Below are 14,187 nucleotides of genomic sequence, written 5' to 3' on the forward strand. Positions count from 1 at the left end.
CCTGAAACACATTGAAAACAAAGTTGGGCTTAAGCAGGCATTTAAGCTTGTTGTCAGGTGTGACTTGCTTTTTGGTCAAAAGTTAGGTTTCAGTTGGGGCTCTAAAATCAACATTTCCAAATGAATTAAGTGTGTATATAGATGATGTAAAGTTGTTTGAATCAAAATTGAACATATCTTAAGTCTTGAAGAAACAGTAAACAAGGATATCAACCAAAAAAAGCCTTTTGTAGCTGAGGAAAAAGTTAATCAGAATCAGAAATACTTTAATAATCCCAGAGGGAAATTTTTTTTTTTTTTTACACGCTCCTATTATACAAACATATACATGTATATATATATATATATATATGTGTATATATATATATATATATATATATATATATATATATATATATATATATATATATATATATATACATACAACATTCCACACAAAAAATATAAATATATACATATGTAACTATATTTTAAGTTGGGACTTTGAATAAAATAATTTCAACGGGACATTTGTTTTCCATCTACCACTTTCAGCTTCATGGTTTACAGTTATCATGGCGTTCCCTTTCCTCACACTTTTCTGAAGTGTTGTATTCGGTTTAGGCCAAACATACCCTTTGTTCACATGTCCAAATAATTTATTTTTAGACCCATCTGTCAAAAGAATATAGAAGTCAAAAACTAAAAGACTCCATAAGTCTTCTACTTCTTCTACTTGGGAAGTAACGTTGCTCTAATGGGCACCTTGTGGGACACCGTGCTCTTGAATTCTATTTTCATATCTATCTGATATCCATATGTCAAACATGTTCCAAAAGCATATAGATAGAAAACACACATAGAATCTTGGAACCTGGTAAAGACCAGCTCACTTCCATCTTAAAACCCTTGAATTGATTAAGGGTGTACTTTCTTTTTAATCATGCCTGCACCTGTATGTCCTCAACATAACAAGGAGATAAATATATTTTTCAAACCAATGAAGATCTAGTACAGGCATAGAGTTGTGGGGAGTTGGAGGGGAAGGGGGGGGGGGGTACTTTATTGTTGTTTTCTTATTACTAAATACTGTTCTTACACTATTTTCTGTTTTATTGTGGGAAGAACCAGCAATTTAACTACTGGTCATTAAAAGAGATTATTGTCTGTATTGAATGTTTTTTCCCCCCATGCCTAAATCCTTGTTGTGGGTTCTGCATTACATCCAGGAACTCTCCTCAATTTGTTTTCGCTGCAGAAAGAACACATAACAGAGTTGCATTAAGACCAGATTTTTTATTAATCACAAAGTTTCACAAGAAAAAAAAAACAAAAACAAACAAAAAATCGTGAGCTGCCTTCTTTTTCCATCGCGGATGAGGATAGAAGGGGGGTTATCCAAGGTGTTTGAGACAGATGAGGGAGGTGGGGGTAAGGGGACGGAGGAGGAGGAGGAGGGCAAATTGGGCGGACACATAAAAAGTGTAGGGACCGTAGATGCAGGATCATTTGGAGAGGCTGCCCGTTCTTTGCGCACTGTTCTGGAGACGGACAGGAAACCTCGCCGCAGAGTCCGAGAGCCGGCCTTTAGAGCTTTCACTGAAGGATAAATGTGCTGAAAAAAAAAAGCACCCGACTTTCCTCCAAGGCACAGTTTTTTGTGTGTTTCCGAAACGCCTGGACTGTTTTGAACCACTTTTTCCACCTCCATTTCCATACGAGGATACCTGCATCTCTTACTGATGGTAAGCGCTCATCAGCTGACGCACTCACACTTCTCAGAGATTTGACCGACAGAACGTCAAAGAGATCACAGGGAGAACTTTTTTTTTTTTTTTTGCGGAGATTTGCTATTTCTAGAAAGTCCGAAAAAGAATTCACGCGAGATGTAAAATTGTCGAATGACTTCCCGTGCGCCTCGCTGATCCAGTTTGAGACGAAGGGAAACGTGTGATCCTTAACATGCAACAGGTTTTTGCTGGTTTGTGCCCGAAGACGTGTGCGGTGACAAAACCCAAGTAGTGAGGTCATTCCCAAACAAAGCGTCCGATTTCCCCGCGCTTCGTTTGGTTCCGATCCGTTTAAATATTTCCTTATATTATAGGAACCATTTCATAAAAACGCTTTTTTTTAATTAGAAAAATTACGCACGCCTCCACTCAGATGTGTGAAGGTGAACGCAGAGCTCGGGAATTGAGGTCTGAAACTAGCTTTGATTCAAACCCATTTTCTTTATTCACCATGCGCAATTATAATCTGTGATAAATTAGATTACAAATAGGACATCTCAGCAATACTTACTCGCTTTTTTGGAGCGCGTTTTTGTCACGTTGACTTCACGAAAGATGATAGGGTTTCGAAAGACAACTTTGGTATAGAGTTACAGACATGATTTTGTTGCAAAAAAAGGAAACTAAGGTAACAGATATCCAAATGTATTAAAGTTTTAACAGTTTGATTTGTTGAATGAAGTATTCAACATTAAAACAACAAAAACAAATGCGGCCTCTGGATTATGAGGTCATGGAAGGTATATGAGGGGAAACCGGTAAGGTTCGTTTTAGAATGTGTTATCATTAATCTGCTTAATTCATTAATCTGCTTCCAGTGAATCTTTAATTCTAAAGATTTAGATGGGAAAGAAAGAATTTACAGGGATGTTTTTTTATTTATTTTATTTTATTCTCAAAACAAATACCAGTAGTAATATTTGGTCAACATCCATTTTCGTCTTCTATTTAATACCCTACCCCCAGATTTCAAATATATATTTAAAATATAGGAATAGTAGAAATACAGAGCCAGCTCACTTTGACCACAAAGTCAAACACTGAAAAATCTTTGTTTTCTTCCTATATTAATGAAATGTATCTAAACAAACAAATTTCAATGTCTCCCAACCAACAGGGTGTATTTTGACACACTTTTCCTCCTGTTTAATTAAGCTCAGATGAGTTAGGGGCACATGCTTTGATGCTAGCATAAGTTTATAATGCCTTCATCTTCTGCTGGATTTAAAACTTTATTGAACTATATTAAATAACCTATAGGAAATGTTTTATATGTTTTAGTCCTTGGGGTTAGGGAGAATTTTGCATAATCAGTCATGCTCTTTAAAGGGGCAACTAACTAGAACTAGTTGGTTTAAGAAAAACTTTTCAATCTTGATTGTGACTGTTCCCAAGTCTATGGGGAAATTAGATATGAATTGGGAAACAAACCTTAAAGAGAAGCCGAGTATCAGCCAGGAAAACCACAATAAATTAAAAGTTGTGTGAAACAAATAATACTGTTTGGTTTTAGTATGCGGTTAAATTCCAGCAGCTCTACAAAAATCCTCAATTTGGAAGGCCATCAAACGAACAGTGCATTCAGTTGTATGTGGATGAATAACAGTGTTCGAAAAACATTGCTTTCATTGAAGACAGACATGCTGCCGCAGACATCTTTAATGATAAAATCAGGTCATAGATCTGTTCCCGTGGCAACTTGTTGCGCTCCTCTCTCCCTCCCTGCCTCGTTGCCATCTTCCCTCCCACCATCCCTGTCAAATTCCTCAGGAAACACATCTGAAGAGCCATGTGCAAAGTCTGATCACATTATCTCTGGTCAGAGGGAGACTGAGAGGGTGGGAGGGAGCGGCAAAAGCAGGACCAAGCAAAGCCAAGGGCAGTTTACTGCTGCGACCTAATTGCACTTCGCTCCGCATTTGTCACTGCAAAAAAAAAAAAAAAAAGTGCACGTTTGCTGCTTGTTTTCAAGTATTTCTGAATATAATGCACCTTGAACAAATGTATAATTCAGGTGCTGCTCTGCTATGATTGTTTGAGAGATGTAGTATAGGAAGAGGTTGATAAAAAAACTCCTAAATTTGAACTTTTTTTTATATCTTCCAGGTTGTTTTCCAAAATTTCTAAGTTTCTCCACTAATTGTTGTTTTATATTCCCCTTTCGTCATCACCGTGCCACTTTGGGTTGTCTGTCTGCCGTAGCCTACAGCTTTCTCAGTGGCTGGTTACAGTTACAAGATGTTCTGTATGGTCACTGTTTTTCACTGCTATGAATCCCTGTAATCATGGGAGAGGCCCGCTCTGTACAATGAACGTTTGTTGTCAGAGATGTGCGCTCACTGATTCACACACGCACACAGACGCGTTTATCCCAGCACCCCATGGGTAATAGAGCTGATCATGTTCTGATCCCTCCTCTCCCTCGCTTCGCCGCAGTTCTCACGAATATGCGAGTGGCGGCACACATTTGGTGCAAATGTGCAGACGGAGCGTGCATGCGCGCGCTCGGTGCACCTCAGCCTTTTTTTTTTTTTTTTTTTTTTTGTGTGTGTGTGTTTTGTTTTCTCACACACACTTTGGATCCAGTGTCATGACCGAGAAAGAAGGGTCACTCCGAGGTCAGCCTAATGCTGTTAGGGGGAAAAAAAAAAAGATCCTTGATTGCATGTACAGTGAGCCATGCAAGGGCTGAGATAATCGCACAGATACTGAGCCAGAAACAGTCTCACACTGGGAAACGCACAACTTGCCGGTGTTGTACGCAACATTGCAATCGTTCTTGGGAATATAATGCTTGGCAGGAGTGTTAAGACTCTTATTTTATTTTACGTTTGGTTTCGTCACAACCACAAACCTCAGTGTCTTTAATTGTGATTGTGATAGCCATGCATAATTGCAAAGTCTCATTAAAAGGGGCAAAACGTTTTACAAAGAAGAATCTAAAAAAAACGACAATTATATGCAGTTCCCTTTACTCCAACACCGCAAATGAATCTCATTGCCACCCTCATAGTCTTCTTCAGAAGTCAACTGTTTAGCAAATACAATGCACCTGTGTGTAATGTAATCTCAGTGCAAATAGAGTTGATCTAGAAAGGCCTCAGATTTGTTGGGAGAACATTAGTGAACACCCAGAGAGGTGCCAAACAGGGTAGGGGTATTAAACAACACCTGCAGCCTTGGTGACTTCATGGAGCGTTGGTCAATCCATCATCCAGAAATGGCGAGAGTATAAATCAACAGTAAATCTACCGAGGCATGGCCATTCATCTAACACAAGTCAAGATTGAAGAATCTGTTGACAGGAAAACTTTAAAGTCCCGCGCTCCACAAATCTGGCCTGTATAAAAGTGTGGCAGGAAGAACGCAATGAAAAGGTTGTTTGATGGAAGCCATCAAGAACCAAGAATCTTTATTGTCACCGTGTGTTACCATAGTGACTTTTTTTTTGAGACAGACACGGTTTAACACAGGGTGGACACAGAGCACATATAGCTTGCATGGCAGGGAAACAGCAAATATGTAGAAGGTGCTTTGGTCAGACACAAAACCACATAAAAAAGGAAATTATCATTGGACATCACCCTGAATACAAAAAAAAAAAAAAAAACATGGTGGTGGCAGCATGATGTTGTGGGGATGCTCTCTCTACCAGGCATGTTTTTTATACAGTTGAAAGGTGGATCTTCAGATTGTTTCCTTCATAGGGCTGAATACATATGCATGCCACACTTTCCAGATTCTTATTCTAAGGAGAAGAGTTAAAAATCCATATACCATATTCTTTCCGCTTCACAATCATGCACTACTTTGTGTCAATCTATCACAAAAAAAAAAGCGAAGGAATGGGAGAAACATTATGGGACGTGAATATCTTTGCTCCCAGTGTATCACTGTTTGGCCGTACACCAGCTGCACAAAGGTTAAATGAAAACCTGGCCTGCTCCAGAGAGCTCACTCACAAAAGTGGCACTTTTATGAGCGTGACTCAGCCGCAGTTAACACTGTTAATGACATCGCGTATTGTTTTTACGCGGATTAAGTAGTCCTGCGTTATTTCCTCGTTAGTCAGCCTGGGATGTAGCCGCCGAACGACGTCTGCTCGCTTGTCTGTTTTGAGGTTAGAATATTAGCGATCTGCTCGTCTGTTTTGTGCCACATACCTCCTTACATTCCAGTTGCAGCAAATAGCTAGCTTACCCACAACCCAAAATGATAAGCCTTAAAGAGACACTGGGTCTCTCTCCTACCCGCCCACAGATACACACACACACACACACACACACACACACACACACACACACACACACACACACATACACACACATTCTCATGTGTTGGTCTTCAAGTAAATACCATGTAACAACCTCAAGTGTTTGCAGCCGCTCTCGCTCGGTTTATAACCCCCCCTCCTCCCCTCTCCCCTCTCCCCGTGTGTTTTCAACTGTATCTTTCAGGAACAGGGTCACTCCAACGCCCTCTTGCAGCCTCCCAACACCACCTAACATTTCCTGGAAGAACGTGTCCAGTGCATGCCCCCAAGAAACATGGACTGTTTTCCCATGCTTTCTTTCCTGTCGGTGAGTACGTGGACAGTGCCGCTTCAGTTTTTTTGTGCTACGTTTTGCATATCTACCATTCTCCTCTCTCCTCTTGGGGAAGCTCGTGGGTTTCTTTTTTTTTTTTTTTTTTTTGCTGTGGCATTAGTCCAGAACCAAACCAAATGTGTTGGGTTGGGGCATGTGCTTGAGGAAGAGTGGCTTGTTTTAAATGTGACGCAGACAACAAGAAAGCTCTGAGGTTTGCTCCATAAGTTACAAATTTGCTATGACCCCCAGGGCTGCCTTTTTTTTGTTGCTTGTGTAACTGTAGTGCAGGGAGACAAGTGGAAAAGGGGTGGAGGGAAGAAGACTGCATTTAAAATGCTGGAGTGTGGAACCGGCTGTTTACATTTGGAGGATGTCACAAAAGATAAACAAAAAGCAGTCTATCTGATGGTAGTCTGCTTCACTGTAAACATGACTGCATTATTGGAGGTAATTAGTCTGCATTTAGAGGGAATGGGTGAAAAAAAAAGAAGAAAGATGGGTGGGGGGTTGTGAGATACATTGTAGAAAAGGAAAGAGAAATCCTTCTTTCCTCTTATGTTCTCTGACCCATCTGCTCTGCTCAGACCTTTTCTAATCTTTCCTCCTCCTGTTCCATCTGCCGCCCCCCCCCCCCGACAGAGACATCATGATTCCTGGTAATCGAATGCTGATGGTCATTTTAATATGCCAAGTCCTGCTGGGAGAGAGCAACCATGCTAGTCTGATACCCGAAGAAGGGAAGAAGAAAGTGCCTGGCCTGCAGGGTCGTTCGGCTGCTCAGAGCCATGAACTGTTGCGGGACTTCGAGGCCACGCTGCTGCACATGTTCGGCCTCAAGAGGCGGCCGCGGCCCAGCCGCTCGGTCACCGTGCCCCGCTACCTGCTGGACCTCTATCGGCTGCAGTCGGGGGAGGCCGAGGAGGCCGGAGCCCACGACATCGACTTCGAGTACCCTGAGAGGTCGGCCAGCCGGGCCAACACTGTAAGGGCCTTCCACCATGAAGGTAAGAAAAACGGAGGAAGCTTCCACGAGAGGGGGGAAATAGATATTAATTAATGCACATATGTTCTGAGGTGGATACTCACAGTCAGTCTAACAGCTTTTGTAGAAGTGAGGTGCTTTAGCATGGCAGCAGATTGCAGAGAAGTCAGAGTAGGACAAAAAAATGCAAGAGTGCTCCACCCATCTCGCCATGACCAAAGAATCTAAGGATGTGGTCACCAAGCACAGTCTGCAGAGAGTCATAAAATTCAGCTAGACAAGCTCTCAGGAGCCTAATTTGACAGAGCTCTGTGTGTTTGGTTTGTAACTGAAGAAAAGGGCATACCTTCATATTACTGACCTACACGTCTTGCTCCACCCAGCAGAACAGGGTTTTAAAAAAAGCCCGTTCTTGGCTCGCAAACCTAGCGCGCTCCTCTCTCATGTCCCCAGTTTATACCGTGGGCTCTTTAAGAAAGATCGTCCTCACCATGCAATTATCTTTAATGCTACTCCGCAACCTTCTAAATAAAGGCCTTGCTGCAAACAATGTAGGTGCTGAGAGAAAAAAAAAACGCTGCAGTTCTTTTGGACCGAGGCGAAACCAGTCTTAGGAGCCTGTGGGATGCAAAGATGAGAAGATTAGAGGGAATTTTCTTTGCATTGAGGCTGCGACGTTTCAGCTCAAATGCAAAGGTTTTTACTTAGGCTTTAAAAGTTTGACCGAATTCAAAACGAGGCCCACAGGGCATAAAATGTTTCAAAGCAACATTCTGAAAAAGAAAAAGAACCAGCGCAAACAGTGAATTGAGAATACTGGGATGTTTCAAGGCAGTCTGGTGTTTATTTGTCATTTGGCTTGTCAAAGACGTCTAATTGTAGCTTTCTCCATATATCCCCAAAGTCACTGAATCGCACCGAGCTCAATCAAAAAAAGGCATGTGGCTGGCTGGAGATCCACATGGCACAATTACCTAGACTAAAAATACCCTGGTATCCCAGTATTAACTCAAAAAATTCAAACCAAAATGTATAACACAATCACGTTGCTTTGATATTTAAGTAAGAAAAGAAAAACTTATTTCTGCTGCTCCTGAAACCACATATTCATAACTGATTATTACAGTTATGTTTGTAAATCAGTTATTATTTTAATACGTAGACTAAGGAAAAAATGTAGACTAAACACTCACTACGTTCAGCCGTACATTTTAGGTGCTGGCGGATGCAAAATCTTACTCTTCTGTAGTTCTGCTCTTTATAGAGTAAAACGTGTATTTGAGAAACGGATATTAGCTTTAAAATAAGTCAGGCTATCTGCTCCAGTAGAGCTTATGGTCTGCTGTGTAACAGACATGCCCCTCGGGCCTTGTTAGCTGCAGTTTTAAAAAAAGCATTACGCTATTAAGATGATCCTTATTCTAATATAATATATTAGATATATGTATGATAGGTTTGAGTATAAATACCAAGGAAGATCTTAACATGTTGATTGTTAATGTTACATTATTGTTATCTAATAAATTCATTTATGGTTACTTTGATGTTGATACATAGACTTGAGCAAAAACAGAATATAGAATAAACACTCAACAAATGCAGCCTGTAGCTGTTTGGTGCTGGTTGCGCAGAAACATTACATCTTTCAGCCATTCTTTTCTTCAAAGAGATACACTGGGAGTGTAATAGTCCGTTATTAGTCAGGCTATTTGCTCACGTAGCCAATCTGCAATCAGTTGCTATGCCCCTAATAGCTTGTCAACGGCAGTTTTAGAACAACATCGTCCTTACAAGGGTGATGGGTGTTGTTTTGTTGGTTTCCAAGATTTCCAAACAGCCAACGTTGACTTTCTTGCCAGCGAGAGAGCAGTGCAATACCCGAGTGTGCAGCAGGAGATGGAAAAGGGTCAGAGATGCTTTACTCTATGTAACAGCTAATAAAAAAAAATAACAAGAAAACAGCATGCTTGGTCGTCTATTTAAAACAGTTTTAAAAATGCTACTTTAAAAAAAAAACTTTGTATTTGTTTATACTGACAACTGGCCCACGTCTAATAAAAAAAAAGCCCAATTATCAAGCATTTTATTATCCTAGTTTTCTTTTATCAATTCTCCCATCAACGGATGAGATTTCTATGCAAATGCATATGCTACACTGAAGTGGTGTCCTGCATAAAAATATACTAACCACAGTAGTTTATGGCAGTCATAATATATTTATTTCACTAATTGATCTACTAGTACTCTATAGTTCTGTCTCATCAATAAACAGAGCTTCTGTTTTTTACCATTTTAAATTAAAGGATGAGCATGTTACTAAATTTGCAAGTGCAACATTTCAAGTATTTCCACTCACAGCCGAATATAATATTTTACCTTTTCAGTCCCTAAGTCCTAAGTAAAATCTTTTACTTGGTTCCAAAGTAAAACATTTTGTCTCATGTGTGTGTTTGGGAGAAGTGCGCCTGATCCATTGGGGCCATGACATCCAGTTACATGAGGACAAACTTTGCAGTTTGTGTTTCAAACAGGCACAATGTGCATTTGAAGTACGCCTAAACAGAAAGCCGGCTCCCTGGCAATCCACTACAGCTTGGACTCCCATTTTAATTTCATGCAAAGCCATCTTCCCCCTTCCTACTTCCATGTTCATATCAGTCTATTTTTATTGTACTATTTCTGATGAATCATGGAGATACCATATCATAAAAATACATTGTATATTATTTTCCGAAGATTTTATGTTGCATCCTATTTTCATTGGTTGTGATTCTAAACCCTATTTGGTGAGCTAACTTTCAGAAATATAAGATATGATTAGTGATCAAACCAAAAAATATTTGTTGGCGGTCAAAACAAGCATGACTGATATGAAATGTCCCAAGACAGATTACTTGTTTTCCACCAGCACGGTGGTGGTATCATCATGGTAAGGCTCTATTTGCTGCCATTGGTACTACTGTACCACTGTTCGCACACAAAATCTGTACAAAATGACTAAAACTGCTAAAAGTAGGAAATGGGGCAAAGGCTAGTTCTACAAATCCTACATTTTAATGACAATCCTTTGCTCTTTCCTGCACTTCCACCAATATTTTTTGTCTTACACCCTAACTTATAAATTGGGCCAAATCTGTCATATGATATAATAAATAACCACAAAGCAGTTCACAGTCATGTGGCTCATACAAGACAAGGATTTTATTTACGAGCAAGTTGTTCATGTTAACCTCTGAATAGCTGAACTTGTGCATGGATCTATTCATCTCTCTACAAGGATTTACTGAACTATCTTAATAACGCGCTTTGAAGCATTTGAAGAGCGATCGCTTGCTTTCATGGAAGCGCTGTTGTGCGATAGAGTGACTCAGTCGAATCCAAACCACAGGGAGGTAGAAGAGTCTGCAGCAGATGGATGGTTAGATGAGGAGATGTGTTTACAGGAAAGGCAAGGCATTCATTGTGGATTTCAGCCTGGAAAATTATGATTTTTATTGACCAGGTGTAATGGAAAAAAATCTTCTTCTTTTTTTCCCCCTGTTAAGCTACAAAGCAGACAAGACGTGAGTAGTGCGTGTAAGCATGCACGAAAGCCTGAATATCCTTCGGCTTTGAATGCACTGTAATCCCGTGCAGTACCCTCCCTCCCATGGGCTTCGGATATATGAGATTCTACTGTATTGTCTGACTCCTTAATGATTATTCATGATGAAAATGATAAATGTCTTAAGTGGACAAACGGCGGAGGCAATCAAAAGCACAGCAGGTTTTAATAATGAGAACCACCTGGACCAGATTAGGGCCTGGGTGTGAAATAACAGGGGTGGATTGAGCAGGAAAATAGTAGACACAACATTCCTTCCCCCAACAATGGTGATCTTGCCAGAAATCTGCAGACTGTGAGTGAAACAGGGAGCCTCTACTGTGTTTATGCTGTAGCTGTGGTACGTTAATCACCACCCTCCGCGTGATGCATGTTTCAGCAAAGTGCTCAAAGAAAGGTACCGAGAGAACAGGAGGATAATCATGAAAGAAAGTTAAAGAAACTTGAATGAAATATCCTCTTAATTGTCACTACATTGGAGGCCTTGAGAAGCATGACAATAAAGTGTTGGATTTCATTTGATAAGAGTTGGCAAAAGAGACCATATATATATATATATATATATATATATATATATATATATATATATATATATATATTTACTTCATTCCAGAATTTGGAAGCTGTATCCTTGTGCACTCCAGCAAACATCCCACACTTTTCCTTTTCCTTATTTTCAGAGCACATGGAGAGGATCCATGAGCTGGGTGATGGAGAATCCATGCCTCTCCGCTTCCTGTTCAACCTCAGCAGCATTCCAGAGGATGAGCTGCTTTCCTCTGCAGAGCTAAGACTCTACCGTAGTCAGATTGCTGAGGCCACTGCGGACGACCAGAGCCTGCACCGCATAAACATCTACGAGGTCCTGAAACCTCCACGGCCCGGGCAGCTCATCACCCAGCTTCTGGACACACGGCTCGTCAGGCACAACGCGTCCCGCTGGGAGAGCTTTGATGTCAGCCCCGCCATCCTGCGTTGGACTCACGAGGGCCTCCCTAATTACGGACTGGCCGTGGAGGTGCTGCACCTCAACCAGACCCCGCGCCACCAGGGCCGACACGTCCGCACCAGCCGCTCGGTCCACCAGGAGCCCGGAGAGGACTGGCAGCAGCTGCGTCCTCTTCTGGTAACTTTTGGTCACGACGGGAAGGGCCACCCGCTGACCCGCCGGACCAAGCGCAGTCCCAAACAGCGGAGCCGCAAAGGCAGGCGCAACTGCCGGCGCCATGCACTGTATGTAGACTTCAGTGACGTAAACTGGAATGACTGGATTGTGGCACCACCTGGCTACCAGGCATATTACTGCCACGGGGAGTGCCCTTTCCCCCTGGCAGATCATTTAAACTCCACCAACCATGCCATTGTTCAGACACTGGTGAACTCTGTGAATAACAATATTCCCAAGGCCTGCTGCGTACCAACAGAACTCAGCGCCATCTCCATGCTCTATGTGGATGAACATGACAAGGTGGTCCTGAGAAACTACCAGGAAATGGTAGTGGAGGGCTGTGGCTGCCGCTAGCGCACAGAGTTGCAAAAAAATCTTGGACAAAGAATGGCGCCTTGAACGAAGCGATGTGGACACTAGAACGAATCAGAAGGTCTTTTTTTTTTCTCCCAAAAATGCTCACTTGGACCCTTATTTATAACTCTTATGAGGTGTATGTTTGTCTCACATTTTTGTTTTCTTTGACAATATGATCATATATTTTGACAAAATATATATATATATATTTATATCTACATATTAAAAATAAATTGAGTCCTTATTTTAAACATAAAGAAATTGTTTATCCTTCCATAATGTACATTGAATTGTATAAGTTGTCTTTTTTTTTATTCAGAAAATAGTAACAATAGTAAATACAAAACAAAAAAAAAACACCCAAAAACGTATTAGTTTATTTGCTGGTATTATTTATTGCTTTCATAATAAAAAGAATGAATTGCATCCTACCACCTGAAGTAATATCACAAAAAAGTAACAAATTCTGCGACACATTAAAAGTTATTGATTGACTTTTATGAACCAGTTAAAGACCGAATCAATCAGTATGTTCATCAAAGGCTCCTTAAGGCATTAAAATAAGCTTGACAACAAATAAAATAAAGCTGAATACAAAAAAAGGCTCTCAATCTGTATTGATTTTGTGGGATTAAACTTCAATTAATTTAAAGATAAATTCAGTCAGGTTGATTCGTTCTTCAGTTTTCACAGATCAGGTCTCAGTGAACAGGACAGGACGAGAAAATGTGAAAAGGCAATGACTAAGCTGGACATGAGCAAAATTTGCAACTTCTTCTGCGAGTCCCAAGAACACTTGTATTCACAAAAGACAAGTTTACAATTGCACCCGTTGAACACATAATCCAGAAAACATTTGGAGAATGAACACTGCTTAAACAGAGTCAGATTATAAATCTATTTGCAATCTTTTCTGCTGCTGGTATTTTAGCTGTAAATGGGCCCCGATTGGAATTCTCCTCAGGGCCCCCTTCAACCTTGGGCTGGCTCTGTCTAGATATGATCTATTCACAGAAAAGAACGCATTGATTATGTGATGCCACCAATGAATGATTTTGGAACGAATTTAATTTGCACACTAGTTTTCTTCTTTTCTTTTTTTTTTTTTTTTTTGGAGAAGAAAACCTTCTGGAGGGTTGTTTGCAGAGGATTTCAAAGCTGGTAGGTCTGTAACGTATTTATTGCTCTAAGATATCACTTTTAGGTCCATTGTAATGTAGTGGATGTGATACTTGTTAATCCCAGGCAAGCCGAGTTGCCTTGTTCAACCTGGCGGTGTCGGGGTAATTCCTTTGTTCCTAACGTCCCCACATGGAAAGCATGATTGTGTCTGATGCCCTGATACAAGGCGACTGAGGTTCTCAGAAGAATCAAAGGTTAGACGCTCTGTCTCCTGCCTTTGTCTTCTGAGCCTCATGCCGACAGAGCAAAGACGCCTGTCTCCAATCTGTGCCCCCATCAGACAAAAGGCTTCTACATCACTTATTTACAAGCTGACGACTGGCCCAAAGTATATGATAATGTTCAGAGAGAAGGACTCCCTTTAATCTGCTGGATGCCATTGGTATGCACCGTCGGCCCAATATGTTAGCATCTCTTGGTCGATATCTGAATGAATACAGGACAGTTTGATGTTAATGAAATTATTTAACGCTCTAGTTCTCAAACTAGTGACAAATCAACCTCTATTAGGAGTGACTGGTGAACTATCACTAACC

At 40.8% G+C, this 14,187-nt stretch overlaps 1 protein-coding gene across 1 annotated transcript; it reads left to right on the top strand.

Annotated features, from left to right (window-relative positions):
- The first annotated feature begins 1,472 nt into the window (after positions 1-1,472).
- Positions 1,473-13,127, top strand: bmp4 (bone morphogenetic protein 4). The gene is made up of 4 exons (XM_012861589.3): positions 1,473-1,724; positions 6,227-6,349; positions 6,998-7,362; positions 11,625-13,127. The coding sequence occupies exons 3-4, from the start codon at positions 7,005-7,007 to the stop codon at positions 12,464-12,466; spliced, it is 1,200 nt and encodes a 399-aa protein (XP_012717043.2). The 5' UTR covers positions 1,473-1,724; positions 6,227-6,349; positions 6,998-7,004; the 3' UTR covers positions 12,467-13,127.
- Positions 13,128-14,187: the final 1,060 nt, after the last annotated feature.

This window comes from Fundulus heteroclitus, chromosome 19, assembly GCF_011125445.2.
Source record: "Fundulus heteroclitus isolate FHET01 chromosome 19, MU-UCD_Fhet_4.1, whole genome shotgun sequence".
Taxonomy (NCBI): Eukaryota; Metazoa; Chordata; class Actinopteri; order Cyprinodontiformes; family Fundulidae; genus Fundulus; species Fundulus heteroclitus.

Excerpts from the sequence above, each read along its gene's own strand:
- bmp4 (XM_012861589.3), top strand. The coding sequence starts at position 7,005 with ATGATTCCTGGTAATCGAATGCTGATGGTCATTTTAATATGCCAAGTC. Across the intron at positions 7,363-11,624 it reads AAGGGCCTTCCACCATGAAG|AGCACATGGAGAGGATCCAT; the intron begins GTAAGAAAAACG and ends CCTTATTTTCAG.